This window comes from Epinephelus lanceolatus, chromosome 19, assembly GCF_041903045.1.
Source record: "Epinephelus lanceolatus isolate andai-2023 chromosome 19, ASM4190304v1, whole genome shotgun sequence".
Lineage (NCBI taxonomy): Eukaryota > Metazoa > Chordata > Actinopteri > Perciformes > Serranidae > Epinephelus > Epinephelus lanceolatus.
In genome coordinates, this window is record NC_135752.1 from 2,525,654 (window position 1) to 2,547,851 (window position 22,198).

At 39.5% G+C, this 22,198-nt stretch overlaps 2 protein-coding genes across 6 annotated transcripts in view; one reads left to right on the forward strand and one right to left on the reverse strand.

Moving 5' to 3' along the window:
* prrc1 (proline-rich coiled-coil 1) overlaps positions 1-14,043 on the reverse strand; it is a 57,475-nt gene extending 43,432 nt beyond the window's left edge. For 3 of the 4 annotated variants that reach the window (XM_078162156.1, XM_078162157.1, XM_033646777.2), the window contains exons 1-3: positions 13,708-14,043; positions 9,109-9,224; positions 4,735-5,115 (exon numbers count right to left, since the gene is read on the reverse strand). In XM_078162156.1, coding sequence (XP_078018282.1) covers positions 4,735-5,115; positions 9,109-9,205 — 478 coding nt within the window. In that variant the 5' untranslated portion in view covers positions 9,206-9,224; positions 13,708-14,043. The remainder of the gene's footprint in view (positions 1-4,734; positions 5,116-9,108; positions 9,225-13,707) is intronic. The other variant, XM_033646775.2, reaches the window with a different exon arrangement.
* Positions 14,044-16,151: 2,108 nt separating this feature from the next.
* LOC117269610 (long-chain fatty acid transport protein 2) overlaps positions 16,152-22,198 on the forward strand; it is a 66,627-nt gene continuing 60,580 nt past the window's right edge. Inside the window, exons 1-3 of one of the 2 annotated variants that reach the window (XM_033646771.2) lie at positions 16,152-16,787; positions 17,013-17,830; positions 19,858-20,061. In XM_033646771.2, the coding sequence (XP_033502662.2) occupies positions 17,353-17,830; positions 19,858-20,061 (682 nt within the window). In that variant the 5' untranslated portion in view covers positions 16,152-16,787; positions 17,013-17,352. The remainder of the gene's footprint in view (positions 16,788-17,012; positions 17,831-19,857; positions 20,062-22,198) is intronic. The other variant, XM_033646770.2, reaches the window with a different exon arrangement.

Consider the following 22,198-nt stretch of genomic DNA (forward strand, 5'->3'; position numbering starts at 1 on the left):
TCTTCTGGTCACAAGGTATGGCGCATGGAGGGAATTAGATTATGGATAGTATAATGCATACAGACTTAAGGCAATGGCCGACCCTTGCTATATTTAATTTTTTCAGCTACCATGACTAATTCTGTACTTAAGGTATGTACATGGAATATTAGAGGCATACATCATCCTGTGAAAAGAAAAAAAATATTGACATATCTAAAAAAAAGAAGGGGTTGATATAGCACTGCTTCAGGAAACACATCTAAAAGACATAGAACATGAAAAACTTAAACGAGAATGGGTAGGACAGGTATTTTTTTTTGTCGTTCACGTCCAATAGCAGAGGAGTTTGCATCCTTATTAACAAACGGCTTCCTTTTACGCTAGAATCCTGTACTAAGGATAATGCAGGAAGATATGTTGCAATAAAAGGACGCCTGTTTAGTGAAATTATTTCTATTTTAAATGTCTATGCCCCACCGGGTCATCCTCCTGATCTCATAACAAAAGCTTTTTCAGAATTAGCGGACCTGGGCTGTGCTCAGTCAATTGCTGGTGGAGACTTCAATTGCATATTAGACCCTCACATTGACAAATCACCTGCTGAAGGAACTAACCCTACTAAACGGGCGCGAGCAACAGCTGATGTATGTGACGAACTAGGCTACTTGGATGTGTGGCGAGCGTTACATCCAAACAACAAAGAGTTCACATTCTTCTCTGGAGTGCATAAAAGTAGCTCTAGGATAGACTACTTGTTCGTCCCTAAAACAATGTTGTGTTCTGTTTCATCCTGCGAGATTGGGAGCATTACGATATCGAACCATGCTCCGGTTTACTTAAATTTCTCACATGGAGAGGCCCAGCAACGATCGAGTAAATGGCGGTTTAATAATCATCTGTTGGATGACCCAAATTTCATATCTTTTTTTCAGACTGAGTTTCAGATATTTTTTTCTTGTAACACACCTGATGTATCTCCTTCTATTTTATGGGAGACATGTAAGGCTTATTCTCGAGGTCTGATTATGTCTTATGAAAAAAGCACAAAATGAAAGCGTCAAGAAGAGCAACGTAAATTAGAGATACAGCTATCTGAATGTGAGAGGGCATATAACCAGAACCCTATCGATGCTAATCTTAAAGCAACTCTGACCACAAGAGCTACGCTTAACTCACTGCTCACTCAGAAGGCAGAGCAGAGTATTAGATTCGCAAGGCAAAAACGATATGAATTTGGTAACAAATCCAGCAAGTACTTAGCCAGCCTGGTCAAGAGTAGATCTGATTCTCAGAATGTATCTTCAGTTAAAGATGCCCCTGGGCAGGTGAAAATGGATAGCAATGGCATAAATAAGGTTTTTACAGAATTCTATGAAAAGTTATATACAAGTGAGCAGCCAGCAGAGGTCTCTAGACTCATGGAGAGTTTTTTCCCCAATTTCAACCTGTCCAAGCGTAGTGACCAACAAAAGACAGTACTGAATGGACCTATAACACTGGAAGAAGTAACTGAGGCAGTTGGTGTTTTACAATTAGGAAAGGCTCCGGGTCCTGATGGCTTTAGCTTGGATTTTTATAAACGTTTTAAGCTGCTGATGGTGAAACCTTTACTTGCCATGTTTAATCACTCCTTTGAGAAGAGAGCTCTTCCCAAAACGCTTACAGAAGCGAACATTAGCCTGATTCTTAAGAAGGATAAACCAGCGGATGTGTGTTCATCCTACCGACCTATCAGTTTACTAAATTTAGATTTCAAGATTTTATCTAAAATACTAGCCTTAAGACTAGAGAAAATTCTTCAATTTATCATTAATAATGATCAGACAGGGTTTATTACTGGAAGGAACTCATGTAATAATGTTAGAAGGTTACTCAACATCATTCAGCTGTGTCAGCAAAATAATCTTAAAGGTATGGTAGTGTCATTGGATGCAGAAAAAGCATTCGACCATATAGAACGGGATTTCTTGTTTTTCACACTAAAGGAATTTGATTTAGGTAAAGTATTTATTGAATGGGTCAAGTTGCTTTATCATAATCCACTAGGGGCTGTTATCACGACTGGTAAATGTTCTCCCTACTTTGCTCTGGGGAGGGGCACGCGCCAAGGGTGCCCCTTATCACCTTTGTTATTTGCGATCGCAATCGAGCCACTGGCGGAAGCCATTAGAATCCACTCTACTATTCATGGTATATCTATTAATCACAGACAACATAAGATTTCCTTGTATGCTGATGATGTTTTATTGTTTATCACGCAACCGGAAATATCTATTATGTCAGTCCTTTCTGTTATTAATGAGTTTAATAAATTTTCGGGTTACAAAATAAATTTTAGTAAGTCAGAGGCCATGCCATTGGGTCAGGTGCACCACTCCCTTCCCCCCGGCTTATCACCCTTCAGGTGGGCAACAGAAGGTTTTGTTTACCTAGGTATTTTTATAACTCCTCTGCTGCAAAGGATGTTTAAAGCAAATTTTCAGCCTCTGCTTAAACGCAATGACCTACAGAGGTGGTCTTCCTTACCACTCTCAATGCTGGGAAGAATCTCTTTGATTAAGATGAATATTTTACCTCGACTGCTCTACAAATTTCAAATGATCCCGGTCCTGCTAAACAATAATACTATCAAGACAGTGAATGGTTGGTTTAGGTTATTTATATGGAACTGCAAAAGACCACGACTTAAATTAGCCAAATTGCAATTGCCATTGGGTCAGGGACAATTGGCAATTCCCAACATTAGACTGTAGCAAGTGGCTTCTCAATTTCGATATATAGTAGATTGGGTACGGAATGATCCAGACTCTGTTTGGCTTGATACTGAAGCATACAACTTAGGTAAACCGTTACAATTAGCTAGTCTCCCATTTATCCTGAATCGGAATAAACTAGAGATTGCAGATGGTAATTTCATTGTGAAATCCACACTAAAAGCTTGGGACATGATTAAGAAATGGGAAAAAAGAACTGATGTTTTATCTCCAATTCCTCCAATACAAAGAAATACAGATTTTCTCCCAGGGATGACAGATAATGGGTTTGCTCTGTGGCAAAGTGCCGGTATCACAACTTTGAAAGACTTATTTGAAGGGGACAGAATGATGTCATTTGACCAATTAAGACTGAAATACAAACTATCACACACACATTTTTTTTAGATTCCTTCAAGTCAGGAGCTTTATACAGAATCCAATTTGGCATAAATTTACTCTGGAAATGTCACCAACTGAACAACTACCGTACAAAACACATAGCAGTAAGGCTATAGTAAGACGATGCTATGAGGCCTTTTATAAGTCCAGTAAGGCTAACATTACAATTATGCAAACATGGGCTCAGGACCTTGGGGTGATAATAGATGAAGCTATGGAGGCGGACATATGAGAGCATGCTAACAACATATCCATATGTAATAGAGCAAAGGAATCACAATTTAAATTACTGCATCGCCTTCAGATATCACCTGAACTCAGACATAAGATGGACCCAAAGAAATCAGCTCTGTGTATGAAGTGTAATAAGGAAGTTGGTAGCTTTATACATACTGTGTGGACCTGTGTGCATATCCAGGATTTCTGGGTAGAAGTGGCTTTGAAATTAGATTTGGTTTTTAATAAGGAGTTGGACCTGGACCCAGTATATTTGTTGTTGTGATTACCACACCCACGAATAAAAGGATCTCATTGTCAGAAACTGTGGAATGTTTTGACATATGCTGCACGTAAAACTATATTGCTGAAATGGATTTCAAATAAGCCACCTACAGTTTTAGATTGGCATAAGGTAATATTTGACCTTTTACCCATGGAATATCTGACATACTGGTCCAAAGGGAAAATTGGTTTATTTTACCATATATGGACCCCATTTCTCGATTATGTAGGACCTAGAATGTCTAACATTTTTTGGAAGGTGCTTCCCAGACCAGGGAATAACAGTTGAATGTTAAAGGAGAGGTGTTGCTGTCTGTTTTACTATTTTTATTTGTTAGTTTATTTTCTATATCATTTCTTAATTATTGTAATGTATACTTATTTCTCCATTTTATATTATTATTAATTCTTGTCGTTACTATTGCCATATGATTTTCTACCATGCTTGTGACTGACTGACTGCTGTGCTGAATGTTCAACTTTGGGGGGGGGTTAAATGTAAAAAAAAAAAAAAAAAAAAAAAAAAAAAAGTGTTTGTATATGTGAATAAGATGTGACACATAATTAATAATAAAGATATTCTTTAAAAAAAAAAAAAAAAGAGAAGCTAACATTACGTCATGTTTTATCTCATAATGGCACTGTTTTCATACATCATGTGTCTGCTGACCTGTATTTTCTCTGAAATCCAAAATATTTCCACACTGCTGATTTACTCCTGAGTAAATAACATCATCCTCATCATCTTTCTCTTGGCTGCCTTTTATCTGCCTGCCATTGTGATGATAAGGATTAATGTTTTCACTTTGCATTGATGATACTGGATCGTTGATCATTGAGTCGATATATCAATCCAGATCAATGGATTGTTACACCCCTATAAATGATCATAATCAGATAATTTTATATAATCCTTTTTGGTGTGTTCATAATAGAAAATGTATGTTCTCTTGTCAGATTTGCTCACAGCTTGCAGAGCTCTGTGCCATGACGCAGCCTGTATGAACAGTCTGCCTCCAGTGTGAACCAGTAAGCCTGACTTACTGGGTAATCTTGCATCGTGTGTGTCTCAGAAGAAGACAAGCATGGTGCTTACCTGGCATGGCAGCAGGACTAGAAAATGTCGGCATCAGTGGTGTCTGTGGTGTTCGACCGGCGTGACCCCGTGTGATGTCATATCCTGCACTCATGGAGAAGTTTGATACAGGCAGGCCTGTGGGAGGGGCCGACATGCCAGGAGCAGAAGGAGGAGGTGGCCCAATAGGGGGAGGCAGAGGAGGCAAAGAAGAGGGGGTGGAAGGAGGAAACGGAGAGCTGCTTGTGAAGGGAGAGGATAACTGGGAGGACTGGGGGGGGGGGGTGGCCAAAGGGCTGCTGAAAGCAGGGATGGAGGGAATAGGGGGGAGATTTGTGGAGACTGAGGGGGAACCAATGGAGATGGAACTGATGCCAGGCAGAGACGGAGGGCTGGACAGACCTGAAACACAATGAACTAATGTTACACTTCAGAGGCACTTGTCCCTGTGCCTTTTGTCAGCAGCTCAACATACAGTTGGTCTTCCATGGTAAAGCCCATACGCAACATATGACGTATCCACGCAGTTAGGTGGTTACTACAAATGTTATATTAATGTAAAATGTAACTATCCAGCCACAAGTGGCAATCTCAAGTTCTTTATCAGCCAATTGAAGGAAGCAGCTCAATTGCCCCAAATTACAGCTACAAACAAAAGCAAGTGGGTTTCAAGCTTTACAGAGCTAAGCAAAGTCACTTCAGCTGGTTTAAAGTTGTCTAGAGAAATAGTGAGACCAATAACATACTTCTCACTCTGCAACGACTTGCTGCGAGATAATGGCCATTTTTTTACTAATATTGCTCATTTGTAGTAGAGGTGTGTAACGATCCATCGATCTGGATCCAATATCATCGACGCAAAGTGAAAACATCTATCCATGTCGCCATCTTTAGCATAGGCTTTTATTTTGAAAGTCTGTGTCACTGTCAAACAGCGGCAGGCAGACAGCAAGCAGCAAAGAGAAAGAGGATGAGGATAACATTATTTACTTGACTCAGACAGAGCACATGCCATGTGTAAACAATAGAGATGCAAATCTTGCGGATATATCCGCGACATCCGCAGATATCTGCAATCCACGGGTGGGTAGGCCAATGAAAATTAACATTGTAATTAATTTCGGGTGGATTGCGGGTGGATTTGTCAGTTATATTCGTATTTAATGACCTTTAATTATATAGCAATTTTCAAAAAGGCAGCAGAGCAAAGAATATTAGGCTTGAGTAATTTTTACATTAGAAATGTGACAACATTCGAAAGTAGCCTATAATCTTTTAATTGTTTAAAGGGAAATTTTGGTTTATTTCAACCTGTCTCCTATCGTCCTAAATTTGTTTCAAGTCACTAGTGACATAGAAATAATAGTTAGCATGTTAGCCGTTAGCCTAGATACAGCCGTAGCGTCAGACCTGTTAAAACATAATTGAACGGGCATCCTTTCAAGTGCAAAGTTAGTCCACTAAACAAGCTTTTTCTCCACAAAGGCCGCCTCATATCGTTAGGATGAATGTCAGAGAACATATAGAAAACGACATGTAAACGTGTTGTCTTACCTTACCGGTGTGGTGCCATGTTTGTTGTTTACCATTTAGCTAAGGCTGCAACCGGTCCCATTCCTTGCAACAGAGGTATTCCTCTTCTGTGGGCACTGGCGTACAGCATTGACAGATAACGTTACACCACCAATCTCCAGAGCTAAATCCTTCCAGCAGCCATTCCTCCTCTGTCGTCCTCTAACGTTACCTGTTGCGCCTCTCTCTCTCTCTCCTCCTCCATTCTTCAATTTCATGAAGCTCTTCTTCAGTGTATTCTGGCTCAAATAAATAAGGGCGGCCATCGCCTCGATGTGGAAAGCCTATATAGTAACATTCCACATTTAGGTGAACAAGCAGCGATCTCATACCATGCCTGAAATCTTGCAAGCCGCAGCAGCTGCAAGGCAGAACCGGACAGTAGCCTGAAAGGTTCATTCATTTATTTTATGAAAGATTTATAGAATAATGGCTGACTTTTTGCCAGACTTCGACTTTGTGGAGGAGGAATTTGATTTTGCAGAGTTTGATGGCCGGCCTTATTTATTTGAGCCAGAATACACTGAAGAAGAGCTTCTTGAAATTGAAGAATGGAGGAGGAGAGAGAGAGAGAGGCACAACAGGTAACGTTAGAGGACGACAGAGGAGGAATGGCTGCTGGAAGGATTTAGCTTTGGAGGTGGTATAACGTTACCTGTGAATGCTGTACGCCAGTGCCCACAGAAGAGGAATACCTCTGTTGCAAGGAATGGGACCAGTTGCAGCCTTAGCTAAATGGTAAACAACAAACATGGCACCACACCGGTAAGGTAAAACAACAAGTTTACATGTTGTTTTCTATATGTTCTCTGACATTCATCCTAACGATATGAGGCAGTCTTTGTGGAGAAAAAGCTTGTTTAGTGGACTAACTTTGCACTTGAAAAGATGCCTGTTCAATTACGTTTTAACAGGTCTGAGGCTACGGCTGTATCTAGGCTAACGGCTAACATGCTAACTATTATTTCTATGTCACTAGTGACTTGAAACAAATTTAGGACGATAGGAGACGGGTTGAAATAAACCGAAATTTCCCTTTAAGTCAAGAAAATGCACCTATATGAAAAGCGAATGAGCACGAACGGCTGGGCATAATTTAAATGTAAATACAATAACTTAATGTTTGGCACGGGTGCGGGTCTCTAAATTTTAGAAGATAATTACGTCAGGTTGGTGGCGGGTGGATGATTGATGAGCGCACAAGGATTTGGGTGCGCTCAAACGGCATCCGCACATCTCTAGTAAACAATGATGTTATGAGATAAAATACAATGTAACGTTACCTGCCTGGACGAGCGTCTCACTCTGCTAACTTCTCGCTTTAGCAACATTAGCTGCTCTATTTTAACAATGTTGGCCTGAAAAACCGTGCATGCAGGCTGAAATTTAAACCAGCTGTTCTGTCGGGAGATGCAGTGACTTAAACCAACAGTAAGTAAGAAAAATAGTAATGTTACATCTAATTTGTTAAGCTATGAGTGGAGGAAAAATGTCCGCTAGCCAATGGGCTAACTTGTGCAATGTAAACATGCTAAAGATAATGATGGGTGATTAGCAAAAAACAATTGTTTTGTCTCTGAACCTTGAGAGCTACTACTAAGCTGAATGTTATACTTTTGTTGAATGATGTTGTTGTTAATCTGTGTTTTAAGGACTTTAAGCCAGTTATTCCTGAATGAAAAAAATGATGGTTTGGGTTGAAATGAAAAGATCTCCTCTAGTAACATCTTGTTCTCCGTCCTACAAGGCTTTAAAGCAAGTTTGGTGTTGATAGAGTCAAAATCCAAAAAAGAAATCTATTCACATCACTGTTTTTCATATTATGCTCATTAGCAAAGGATCTATCATGGTGGCCTTAATAGTAGAAGCAGCTTTTTTTTGTAGAGCACCCTGAGTTGTAGATTTGTGTCAAATTTCAAATCAGTATAAGTCTCATGGCATTGGGGGCGTGGCCTGTCAAAGTTTTAAATTTTTCAGCTGTAAATTATAGCGCCACCATCAGACTGATTGGGATCAAATTCGATGTGAAGCATCAGCTAATTAGAAGCTGATTAGAACTTCAGTAAACTCTCCTGCCTTATGTTCAGACAGAATTACTATTACCGAGGGTGCTCAGTAATATGGCTCAACTAATACTGGACAATTGAAACAGATACCAGTTGTCAGCATTTGATTGCTCAATGATCAATCACTCAGTAGGTTTACATGAAATGACAGAAAATGGATGTATTGTGTTAGCCCGACTAAAACCCGGCTTTTAAAATACATGTAAACATGTTAGTCCAACTGAAATTGTACTAAATCGAATTGCACACACCCAGATATGATTGAGAGTCGAGCATGTGCATTCAGCATGTACAAAGCGTACAGAGCTGTAATATTATCCACCATTTTGCCGCTAGCTAACCGTAGCTAGCTTGTTTGTCCATTGTTTGGTCTATGATGTAATAGGGCAACTGGAAAAAGGTCCAATTTTAACATAGTTTGGTTAATAAATTGATTCCCCTCCCATGCTTGTATCCTAGGACAGTTAGTCCAATCAAATGGCCTAGTCACGCTATGAACATAGCTCCACTTAACTGTGCATTAAACATACTGACTGTTCAATCTAATAACAATATATTGGCTGATCTTATTTTTGGTCATTTATACATTAACACATGACATAAAGAAACATTTGGATAAGTGTCCTTTACTTAATTATTAAAGTATTACTGTAGTTTCTTAATAGAATTGCAGCAAAGATGTGTATTGGGCAGGACATTTCACAGCGGAGGGAACCTGGTCTGCTCATGTATCAATGCTTCATAGATCATGTATTACCTATGGTAATTGGTGGGGCACCAACTGCGGCAGCCACAGTCAGAGGTGGTGTAGGACTGGCAGGAGGCGTAGTCTCGATCCCACTCTCTTCCATCATCTTCTTGCCCTTATATAACCTAATGAAGCAGATATTAGATATTAACCGTAGACTGCATAGAAAGACTGCTTCAGTTAACATATGATTTCTTCAATGTTCATATAAAAGTTGGTATTTCTGCTATCGGTTACACGGATTCATTCAAAACTTTAGAGCACAACAATGCTTGGTATCATGTTATCCTGATTCCAATTAGTTCTATGCCGTGGGGTACACAGATTTTAAATGTGGGACAAATGGAGCACTATAGAGTGTGCCAGTAAACCCGGAACTCCGTTAGCGCTTTTAGCACTTCCTGTTCTCTCGTCTAAAAGTCAATACGTTTTTTGAATGGGATTTTGGTAAAATGCCTCAAATAAGGTCTGTGGTTAACAAAAACTTAAGCGAGTTTCAGGTTTTGTTCTACGACATAAAACATGTCAGTAAATACCCTACTTGTGAATTTTGAAGCTTTTACGTGTCATAAAAAAGGCTGCTCAATACGACTACAAACCCTGTCGGGGACATTAAACGTCATCACCCCCGAACAGGCGAGAGTGCTGGCAGTCCGCCATTACAGCTTCTTATTTAGCTTAAACACTCCGATTTCCCCATTATACAATGTTTTTAAAATAAAGCAGCCAAAATCAGTTGAAAGCTTAGTGGTGGTGACGTCAAGAGTCATGCAACCGTGGAGTAGTCATGTAGTCCGTTAAAGCCTAACGTTAGCTTTTTACTTCTGGCGATCGCATTTAAGCTCCAAATGCAGTACGAAAGGTATCCATATGTGAAGATTATCTCGCTGAACAAAACCTGTAAGTATCATAAACTTGTGTTAGCCACAGAGCTTATTTTCTGACATAATCCAAAACGCAATGCAAAAATCACATTCACTTTCTCTTCCGGGAACCAGCGAGATACTAAACTTCCGGGTTTTGACGTCAGCCCCGGTACACTCTATTATCTGATCTGTACTCAATATGAGCAGATACCCTGAGCTCTAGGGGTGCAAGGGGTCACGGTTCAGTTCAATGCAATACAGCAGTGTCATGGTGTGGTACGTTTCTGATACATTTTCGATACAGAGAAAGAGTAGAAATGCCAGAAAAATGTCATTGTTTTTCTATTTTATGTTATTGGAATTAATTTATTTATTAAAACTGTCATCATAAAGAAGACAAGACCCTGATGAAGACAACCGTCTTCATCAGGGTTTTAAACCCTGATGAAGACGGTCTAGTCAAAACGTTGGTACTTGAATAAAAGAAAATATTTTTGCATCAAATCTTAGAGTGTGCGCCTGACATCTTTTTTCAAATTTGTCCACTTTTGTATGACATCAGAGCAAGTCGAGATGAATTCGGACACGAAACTAACCAGCATGCACTGTGCGGTGATCGCTGGTGATCGAATCTGTGTAGGCCTTGTTCATCTCGAAGAGCATATTGTTACACCCCTACTGAGCTGAGGTTACCAAACTGGTAGTGGTATGGGAGAAAAAGTTGGCCCATCCACGGCCCCGTTTGTGTAGCTTGTTCAATTCAATCCAATTCAAATAACTTTATCCATCCACAGCAGGGCAGTTAAAAAGTACAGATTTGTTTCCCAATATGCACCACTACACTAAGAAAACCTTTAAAAGAAGACCAAAAGATTCCTGCCTTTTAAGACAATTTTCAGGCCCTGTCTCAAAAGCAAATTTCCCAAGGATAGCAAGGGAATGACCTACAATACTCTCTCTCGCCTTTGTTTGTTGGATTGGTTAGGTTCACGCAAGAGGAAAGAGACTGGTAAGAATCACAGGGTAAGCCAATCAGAGGCAGAGTAAGGCCCCGATCACACAGAAAGCATCATCGCTTTAGGAGGGTTTTTGTAAATGTTTTTAATGTGAATTAAGCTTTTTGTAATTGTTTTTGATGAGAATGAAGCTTTTTGCTCGCTGTTCTTGCATTCCAAAATGCCTCGCGTTTCTGCACTCAAGGCACCTGGCATTTTTGCCAGAGTGCTCTGAACTCATTGAGTTGAAAAAACTTAAACTCAGAGCAGAAAAGCACCCCACATCATCTCGTTTCCCCATTGTCCAATCGGCGTATTTGAGAGGCGGGCCTGCTGTGGCGGTCACGACAACAAGTTTATAGTTGGTAAACAATGGAGGAGAAACTACGGCCTGTATCACGAAGCGAGATCAACCTTTCCTGGGTTACCCAGACCTATGCTGGGTAGACTAACCCTAACAATGGCAATCAGGATAATTGGTATCACGACGCTGGATATCAACTCGGTAACTCAACCCTGGGCTGTTTTATCAAGAGCCGTGAACGCGCACGCAGCGGACCAATCACAATCATGAGAGAAGCGCAGCGTCACTGAGCGTCCTCACTGAGCGTCCTCACAGAGCGCCGTATGTGAGGGAAAAAAAGTATTTCTCGTGAGGATCAGAGATTAATTCTACTAAAATATGAGGAGGAGAAAAGCAACATTAGAGAAAAGACCAACACCGTGGCAGCTGCAGGAGGAGGAAACATGCGTGGCAACGCATAACGGGATGAATAATGTTTAGTTTTAGTTTAGATTAGTTTATTTGCACATAATGTTAAAAACAGACAGTATAACATTTACAAGATTAAAAAAAAGAAAAGTGCCGGAGAGGTTAGAAGCCACTAAAAGCTTATCAGAGAAATTCCCCTGTCAAAACATCAATGAAATCACATAATAGAGAACAAAAAAAAAAACGGGTCAGGAAAGAAGAAATAGAGGAGGAGAGAGGGAAAAATCAAGACAAAACAAGGTAAAAAATAAAATTATGTGTAGGTTAAATTACTCATCACTGGTTCAAGTAGCTACAGTACCTGTACCTGTACATCTGACACTGATCACACCCTTGAATCCCATGAAATCAATGCTGTGCAGATGAATTGCGTGTATTACAATTATTGTCTAACATCATTGCGTCTGATAAACTGGTCTTCTTTGTCATAACGTTATATATGCTACAATAAAGCTTAAAGCTGACGCCACAATTAAATCATATCAACACCAAATTGATAGTCTGAATAAAATCATCCTGATATTGAGCTGTGTTAGAAATTAACAGCTGCACAAAATATAGCTAGTTTCCCTCTTTAAAAAACAAAAAGGAAAATCCCTCAAACACCATGAAGTGTAGACATGATAGGCTACTTTCCACATTTCCAGCAGCAAAGCTGTCAATTAGGCCCATTATCTTTAACAGGGATCATTTCCTCCAACAAAACAAAATGTTGGCACTAATTAATGGTGCTATTAAGTGTCCACAAATGATCAGTTTCTTTCTTATGAAGGGGTGGGATGAAATTTCGACTTCTTTCCACTCCTTTTTGAACAATCTTTTCATTGTCTGTTGTTGTTGCTTTCTTTTCTTTTTTAATGTTCAAAATAAACTTTCAAATCAAAATCAAATGAATTAAACTTCCCGTCATGACTGGGCTGCATTTCTGTCAGCGGAGTCATTTTTTTCCAAACAGCTGATTGGCCAGTGGGTGGTGCTTTTTATAGGATCAGATTCAACCCTGAACTTACCCTGCTCCAGAGCAGGATAGCCGTTCAGAGTAAGTTACCATGGTGATCTACCCCGATAAGAACTGAACCGGCTTCGTGAGACTGAAAACCCAGGGTTAACCCTGAAGTTACCTCGCTAAGACATTAACCCTGCTTCGTGATACAGGCCCCTGGTGGTGCTTAGTCGCTCAGCAGGACCACTGGACACCCTGTAGTTAGTATTCATTTTTGTTATGTTAGGCCCAACGATAGACAGCAGGTTGTCAAACTGCCCCAAGTCATCCTAAAAAAATAATGATTTTTAAAATGTCGATGTAAGGACAATAGAATTGTTTACATTACATTTACATTCAGCATATTACTGCATGAATCACTGTTTAATCAAATGATCACATAGGCTACTAACACACATCTTGAACTGTGAGGGCCCTCAGCCCATTCTTGCTCCAGGGCCACAGGTTACTGCAGCCCTGGTGATATTGCAAGGAAGAACAATGCACTACACACACAGCAGACATCTGCCCTATCACTTACTGCTCCCCTGTACCAAACTTTTTTAGATACTCATGCTCCAACACGTTTTGTTCACTGTTACAAGGGACAATACATCACGGCTCTGTTATAAGTTGAGCTGGGTTGATGCTAGCTTTGTTTAAAACATCGCTACATTTAACTTGTCATGTATTAAATACGTCCTACATATAACACTTTACTATTTGCCTTTAGTTATGTGGGTCGCAACAGAGAAATGTTGGAGTCTGATGAGAATTCGGCGTTAGCTCCCTTTAACACAGGACGCTGCAGTTCACAACTTCCCTGGAACCCTACACGTGTCCAAACACACTCGGCTCTGGCATAAACAAACAAAACAGCTGTAGGTACAGATGAAGCAACATATTCATTTGCACCTAACTTATCAGGAAACTGGCATCAGTAAATATCGTGTGTCTGTCTGAGATTACAGGACAAGCAGCTTGACTACTTACCTGCTAGCTGGACTAGCTCAGCACACCCATGAATACACTACCGACCCACTTTGATGGCGTCATGTGTTGCCACGTAAGCTATAGGCCTACCACGGGCCTTTGTCAATGAGCTCGTACGAGACGACCCAGCCAGGCCTGAGTTGGATCTATCACCGCCAATAGCTGCACGACCGGCTCGTTCAAAATGAACTGCACCTCGCCTGAAGAGTGGCCGCGATCCGGCGGCAGCAGCATGGGGTAAAGAAAAAACTGCGGTTATTTTCCAGCGGCACTCTGAGAATATTAGTAAGGCGGAGATCCTCCCAGTGGCACTGACACGGCAGCAGCCAGGCGGCCGCCAGGCAGGTATCCGCACAGTGGCAGGCGACTGTCAAGCTAGTCAAGCAAATTTCTTCTTATAATGTTTGTATAGAGATGTCTCTCCACAAGTATTAACCAAGGAATATAAGCTGAATCCAATGGAAGCGAATCGTGACTAATATTTAAATTAAAATGTATTTGCAGAAATGCTTTTTCATTTTAAGAATGTGGCTGCATTATTTCACTCATAAATAAAATTAATCATCAATCATCCTATTTGCATTTTAATTTTCTTCTTCAAGACTGCTCATTCTTTTACTTAATTAAAATGAAAAAGAAAAAGACATTTGAGATTTAATTTTCAAAATATGCCCCAGCAAATAGATACCAAAATTCAATTTGAAATGTAAAATTTGAAAATTAAAATGCATTTACAGAAATGCTTTTTCATTTTAAGAATGTGGCTGCATTATTTCTTAGTTACAACATGATTGAGCTAGCAAAGCAGTTTTGTGTTGCTATGTGTGGTATTTATTCAGTTTTGGGAAATTACAATGTTTAGAAAGCACAATCTCAGGGAGCGCCATGATCTGTGATGCATCCATATATCAAATGTGCACACCGCCCCCTACTGTATTAGATGGGTAGCACGGTCAGCTGAAGCGCGGCTACTGACACCACTCTCCTGCGCCGCTCAGATTGCTAAATCATTTTCGAATTATGGGCACTATTTTGCAGGGCAGACCACGAAAATGAAATAGCTATGTCTTCTTTGTTTTCTTTTTGATTATGGCATAAAATGTGCAGTCTTGAAGAAGAAAATGCAAATAGGTTGATTGATTTTTCATTTTATTTATAAGTGAAATAATGCAGCCACATTCTTAAAATGAAAAAGCCTTTCTGCAAATGCATTTTTAATTTTCAAATTTTACATTTCAAATTGAATTTTGGTATCTATTTGCTGGGGCATAGTTTGAAAATTAAATCTCAAATGTCTTTTTCTTTTTCATTTTAATTAAGTAAAAGAATGAGCAGTCTTGAAGAAGAAAATTAAAATGCAAATAGGATGATTGATGATTAATTTTATTTATGAGTGAAATAATGCAGCCACATTCTTCAAATGAAAAAGCGTTTCTGCAAATGCATTTTTAATTTTCAAATTTTACATTTCAAATTGAATTTTGGTATCTATTTGCTGGGGCATAGTTTGAAAATTAAATCTCAAATGTCTTTTTCTTTTTCATTTTAATTAAGTAAAAGAATGAGCAGTCTTGAAGAAGAAAATTAAAATGCAAATAGGATGATTGATGATTAATTTTATTTATGAGTGAAATAATGCAGCCACATTCTTCAAATGAAAAAGCGTTTCTGCAAATGCATTTTAATTTTCAAATTTTACATTTCAAATTGAATTTTGGTATCTATTTGCTGGGGCATATTTTGAAAATTAAATCTCAAATGACTTTTTCTTTTTCATTTTAATAAAGTAAAAGAATGAGCAGTCTTGAAGAAGAAAATGCAAATAGGATGTTTGATGATTAATTTTATTTATGAGTCAAATAATGAAGCTTGTACTCGTCGTCCTCCGCTTATCCGGGTCCGGGTCGCGGGGGCAGCAGCCTCAGCAAAGAAGCCCAGACAGTCCTCTCCCCAGCCACTTCCGTCAGCTCTTCCAAGGGAACCCCGAGGCGTTCCCAGGCCAGCCGGGTGATGTAATCCCTCCAGCGTGTTCTGGGGCGGCCCCGAGGTCTCCTCCCGGTTGGACACGCCCGAAACACCTCCCAAGGGAGGCGTCCGGAAGGCATCCTTACCAGATGCCCGAACCACCTCAACTGGCTCCTCTCGATGTGGAGGAGCAGCGGCTCTACTCCGAGTCCCTCCCGGATGTCTGAGCTCCTCACCCTATCCCTAAGGCTGAGCCCAGCCACCCTGCGGAGGAAACTCATTTCGGCCGCTTGTACTCGCGATCTCATTCTTTCGGTCACTACCCAGAGCTCGTGACCATAGGTGAGGGTTGGAACGTAGATCGACCGGTAAATTGAGATAATGAAGCCACATTCTTAAAATGAAAAAGCATTTCTGCAAATACATTTTAATTTAAATATTAGTCACGATTCGCTTCCATAGAATTCAGCTTATATTCCTTGGTTAATACTTGTGGAGGGACATCTCTATACAAATGTTATAAGAAATATATTAAGAAAACTTTCACACTCTTTTGCATTGTGGAAACGACTTTTTCTGTATACGTCCCAATTTTTAGCTTTTCATGGTCAGAACACAGCTCGTTGAAATACTGAATAAATAATGCATCTAGTACCAATAATTTACCATCAGTGGACAAAAATTTAACAAAACAGGCAAATACAAAAAAGTGCCAGTGTCTTGAGTGAGACAGGCAGTCACTCTCGATATTGTTATAGCAATGGTAGGATACAGATACTCCAGAACACAGCAGTTATAGACCATGGTATGCCTTCATTAATGCCCAGAGAGGAAATTCTGGTGTTACAGTAGCTCAAGGACAGATGTAGTAGCCTACTGATAGACAAAATTATCAAAAGCTTGTGTTTATTGTTTATTGTCATTAATTGAAAACAAAACTTTAATATCCAACTGGTGGGAGGCGCTGGGGTGGACCCAGAACACACTGGAGGGATATATATCTCGTCTGACCTGGGAACGCCTTGGAAGCCTCCAGGAGGAGCTGGAAATCATGTTGCAGACAGGGACATCTGGAGTAGCTTTGCTCAGCCTGCTGCCCCGCAACCCAGCTCTGGGTAAGTGGATAAAAATGGATGGATGGATGGAATTCTCCACTGTGACATCTAGTGGCAGTATTTTGACAGAGTTATATTTTTGGAATAAAGTTTTTAAATAGTTGATAGTGATTGAGATTGTTAATAGAAATGTTGTATGGGTGCTGACTTTGTCAGTATTTTATTTTTCATTTATCACAGAGCTCACATGTTTTATTTTTTTTATTCATGGTGTTTGCACTGCAGCTCATGCTGAAATAAGCTGGATAAAAAGGCCTGGAAACTGGAATAGTCTGGATGAAATCCCCCCCCCCACCCCTTTACACCGACTGCCGAACCAATCACGTCAATGCAAGGAGTGACATCTCTAATAGGTGGGGGTGAGGGCATTTGGGACGGCTTCGCTAAATCTACAAACTGTTTACCTTCTTAGGGAAAGTTCATCGGCCGCCGCTGTGCTGCTGAGAACTTGTACAGTAAGTGGGCCATCAGCTGAACTACAGGTTTTTTAGAGCAGGCGCGACGTAGCCTGTTCGTTTAAGTTCTGAAGCAGTTTCGAAGTGAGGTGTGGTGTTGTGACGTGAAGATGATACCTCTGATGTTTACCAGCGTTTTAGCAGGACTACTGGCTCTTCTGCTTTACCAGAGAATGAATTATCCATTCTTCTGGGTGGATCTGATTTATTATTTGAAACTTCGGAAGTATAGAAGGACGTCGCAGGCTCGTATGCAGCAAGGAATCATCACATACCTCGACTGTTTTCTCTACCAGGCGAGGAATAACCCGAACAAACCCTTCATCATCTTCGAAAACCAGTCTCTGACCTACCAGGATGTGGACAAGAGAAGTAACCAGTTCGCCAACGCGTTCAGGACACTGGGCTCTTTGAAACAAGGAGACATTGTTGCCCTGTTGATGTTCAATGAACCGGACTTTATTTGTGTTTGGTTGGGACTGTGTAAACTGGGCTGTGAAGTTGCCTTTCTCAACGTCAACATAAAAGCCAAGTCTCTTCTTCACTGCTTTCATAGTTGTGGAGCCAAGACGCTTGTTGTCGGCGCAGGTATTTCACGTTTCCCCACACCGTCTTCACGCAGTTTGGGCTTTTATTTTAACTAAGGTCAACTCTCCTGCTGACTGTGCGTTGATTGATGAAGCTCGACTCTGCCAACATGATCTTCCCACAGAAATGGGAATGATTGCGATTTACACACAAAATAAGATACACATTAGAAAGCCTGTTGTTATTGTAATACGCAGAGGAGGCTAAATCACACACGGTGGCCTCAGCAGGGCCAAACAAAGACTTTTTGGGGGGCATTAGTTAAGGTTCCCAGAAATTGTTCTGGAGAGTTTTCTGTCGTAGGCTACTTTAATACAGTTTTGGTACAAATACATAAAAAAGACAGCATTCATTGTAGGGAGGCACGATATTGGAATTCTGGCTTATGCCGATACCAATATATCTACTTACGTTTCTCCACCCAGTTGCAGAGAACATCAAGTCTCTCCTGTAGTGGAACTGACATATAATTATGTCTACTCTAATTGTGATGGCCCTGGTGGCGGATTCAGACATAAAATACAATGCCTTTAAAAATGCACACTAGGCAAAACAAGAAAATTAATTTAACATAGGGTACATGTAAAACATGTCATAATTGTTTTTATGTAACAATTTCAAAGAAAACTAAAATTCATCCCACTTAAACAGGCTTGAGTAATGGTCTCCCTAAGACAGTCCTGACAATGTTGAAGACTAAGGCTAATTTGACCTATTTCAACTAACAATAGTCATGTAATTATTAATAAATTAAGTTACTATTTCCATAAACTGTGCAGAGTGCAGGTGTAATAAAAAGTGAAAGCCACCTATCATTTCTAAGAGCAAATTTAGCTAACGAAAACAAAAATATATTCAATAAAATAAGATTAAAAATACAAGTAAGTAAAAATTGATGTGGAACATGGGATAGAAGATATGGAGCCAGTTAAGATATAATTTTGCAGAATGAAACAGCAATCAGGAAGAAGTACCCAGAAATACCACAGTGTAAAAGGTGCTACACGTAAAGTTTTACTTGAGTTAAAGCACAGAAATATTATTAGCATAATGCACTTAATATATCAAAATTAAAAGTACTTGATCTGCAGGATGTTTCATTTTACACTGTTATAATACTATATAATTATTATTATATATTATTAGCTTACTGTTTTTGATGCATTAATGTGTTAGCATAATTTTAAAGCTGTGGTAGGTTGAGGTGGAGAATATTTAAACTAACTGATATACTTTTAAATAAAAGATTACAATATTCATCTTTTTCTTAAGGTAAGTTAAATAACTTGAAAAGTAACTAGTAACTGTAGCTGTAAGATAGTGTAAATGAAGTGGAGTGAAAACTACAATATGTCTAAAATGTAGAAGCAAAAGGTAATAGGAAATTAAGATACTTAAGTAAAAAACAATTACCTCAAACTTGCACATAGTACAGTTTTTGAAGGAATGTAAAGTGTTACTTTCAGCTGCCAATATACAGATACTGTAAAGGATAAAGATATAGGGGTAAATCATGAGATATAAGTTATTAAATGTAATAATTTGTTTCAAGTGTTTCCTTGGGTCTGCAGCAGATAAAATCAGAGTCTTCATTATCCTTGTGTCCTGAGGGTAGAGGTTCTTCCTGAGCCTCTCAGTCCAGGCCTGGTGTAACCTAAGCAGGGAGAAAAGGCTGTTATCTGGGTGGTTGGGAATTTAATAATTCTCCCGGCCTTATTTTTGCAGCACCTGGTGTGAACATCCTTTAGGCAGGGTAGAGCAGCGTCTATAGTGTGTTCAGCTGAACGAACTACTCTTTCATTGTCATGCTCTGTAAATGATCACAGAAGGTGTTGACTTTACCTCAACCTCACACACATTATAACAGGAACACCATAGAGTATAATTTAGTCTTATACAATGGCACAAACTACAGCCTCTAAAAAACATTGAGTGGAATCAGCAGCTCTTTGTGCATGTTTGTTTACTGGCTTTGGTTCTGTCTGATAAAGCAGCAGTATGATATCCCTTCATGTCTGTTTATCCAGATCTGGTGCATTTGGTGGAGGAGGTGTTGCCTGACCTGAAGAAGAACAATGTGGCTGTGTGGGTGGTGGATCACACATCCCCTTCTGAGGATTTTAACACATTACTAGATAAGGTGGAACACATGGCTGGAGAAACCCTAAGTGACCTTCCTAAAGTTGACATCATGTCCAACTTTCTCTTCATTTTTACCTCAGGCACCACAGGTAATGCACGAACATTGTATTATTATATCACCTACAGATGGCCAGCGCTTTTACTGTGCCAAAATCACATCTAAACTACTCTTGTGGAGACATTGTTGTAATTATAAAAAAGACTGGAGAAATACTACTTGGATCTGACAGAAGCTGACAAAATAATGTCAACACAGGCCCACTTAGTAGCTTCTTACCATCAGAATTTATATACTATATATATATATGTGATCCCAAAGACCAGCAACATGGCAAATACAATACAATATCATACTGTAAATTGAGATTCAACTGATTGTAGTAAGTAAGTAAGTAAAAATGACATTTATGGATTTTTAGCCGCCTTAAGAGTATCTTTAGTATTTTTAAACCTGGACAGTGTTTTCCCACATGTTTGTGTCTAAGTGACTACTGGGAACAACAACTTTTGAAACTGGGTCAGTACTGAGCAAGGGTGCAGCAGTGCTGGCAATGGCGATTTCGAGGCTGTTTCTGTTTAAACAAAAAAAACATCTCACTCTTTAACAGAAAGTTCTATCTCTGTAGACATCCTGTCCATTAATATGTCAGATGCTTAGAATAACAATCTGAGCCTGTCAGCGGTAAAAACAAGAACTTTTGGTGGACATACATTGACGATATGGGCGTCTGTGGGTCAGAGGTAGAGTGGGTCGTCCACTAATCCGAGGATCAGCAGTTCAATCCCTGGCTCCTCCAGTCTGCATGTCAAAGTATCCTTGGCTGTTCGCTGGCTGTTCCATTGGTGTGTGAGTGTGTTAAAAACTGAGTAGCAGGTGGCACCTTGTATGGTAAATAAATCCAAATGTCAGCACTCACAAATATCATATATATCAGTCTTTTAATAACGCACAGCAGTATCACAAACGGACGCGTTTCAGCACTTGGCTTTCCTCAGCGTTAATGCACAAAGTGGGTATAACCCACATATCTAACAGACAGGACCTTGCTGAATCACTCCAGCTGGCATGAATCAGTCAATCAACCAATCGGATCCAGAGATCCACAGAGCAAGATGTAAAGACAATACAAAGAGTGGCCAATAGGTATGCTGAGCCTACAATCCAATTAAATTAAAATTAAAATAATCAGATGACCAACCTTAGTACGCCAAAAACTATCTCAACAGTGACTGATCCAAAAAAACTTGAACAGATCAAGTATAAATACATATATAAACATCCAGATAAGTAATGTCATGAAAAAAGTGTAATCACTCTAAAGGTAAATCCTATATAATGGCTATATCAGCCAAACAAGCAATAATCACAATACAATGATCAAACAATACCAGTAAACAATTAAATAAGTATCCTTGAATTACAAGACCAAAAAGGACAGAAAAAGATAAAAAAGACGAGTCACCTATCCACAAGACCAAATGGGTTCCATGTTGAACATATTAAATCATGCCAGATGACAAACATGTGCACATGCTGATACCCAGCTATGGAATAATACAGGAAACAAACATCTTTCTTTCAAAGTCCAGTGTCATGTAAGACAGTAGCCAGACTAGTATCTAATCTACCTCATCAAGACATAATGAGTAATAGGTATAAAGTACAAAAAATATAAAAATGTACAAAAATGTAAGTGGATCACCTATAATGTGCCACTGGAGACTGTGGGCCTGGCTCAAATAACCCAAAATACAACAGGATATTCATTTAAGCCTCTGGGATGCTCAGTCTGCAAGTGATGTATCCAATAAGCTTCTCTCTGGAGAATGAAGAACTGGTACTTTCTTGTTTTTTATGAATGTGATTTTTTATGAATATGTTTTGATCTAGGATATTGCGAACGTAATTTATTCTGTGGATGTCCTGTGTATCATTAGCTGACAGCATTACATGCATACATTAGTTTTTGTTAGTATGTAGTTTGACCAGCCTTGTTCCAACTGGATTATTCATAGAATGACATCCTGCTTACTAGCCACATAATTATCCTGTTGTATTTTGGGTTATTTGAGCCAGGCCCACAGTCTCCAGTGGCACATTATAGGTGATCCACTTACATTTTTGTACATTTTTATATTTTTTGTACTTTATACCTATTACTCATTATGTCTTGATGAGGTAGATTAGATACTAGTCTGGCTACTGTCTTACATGACACTGGACTT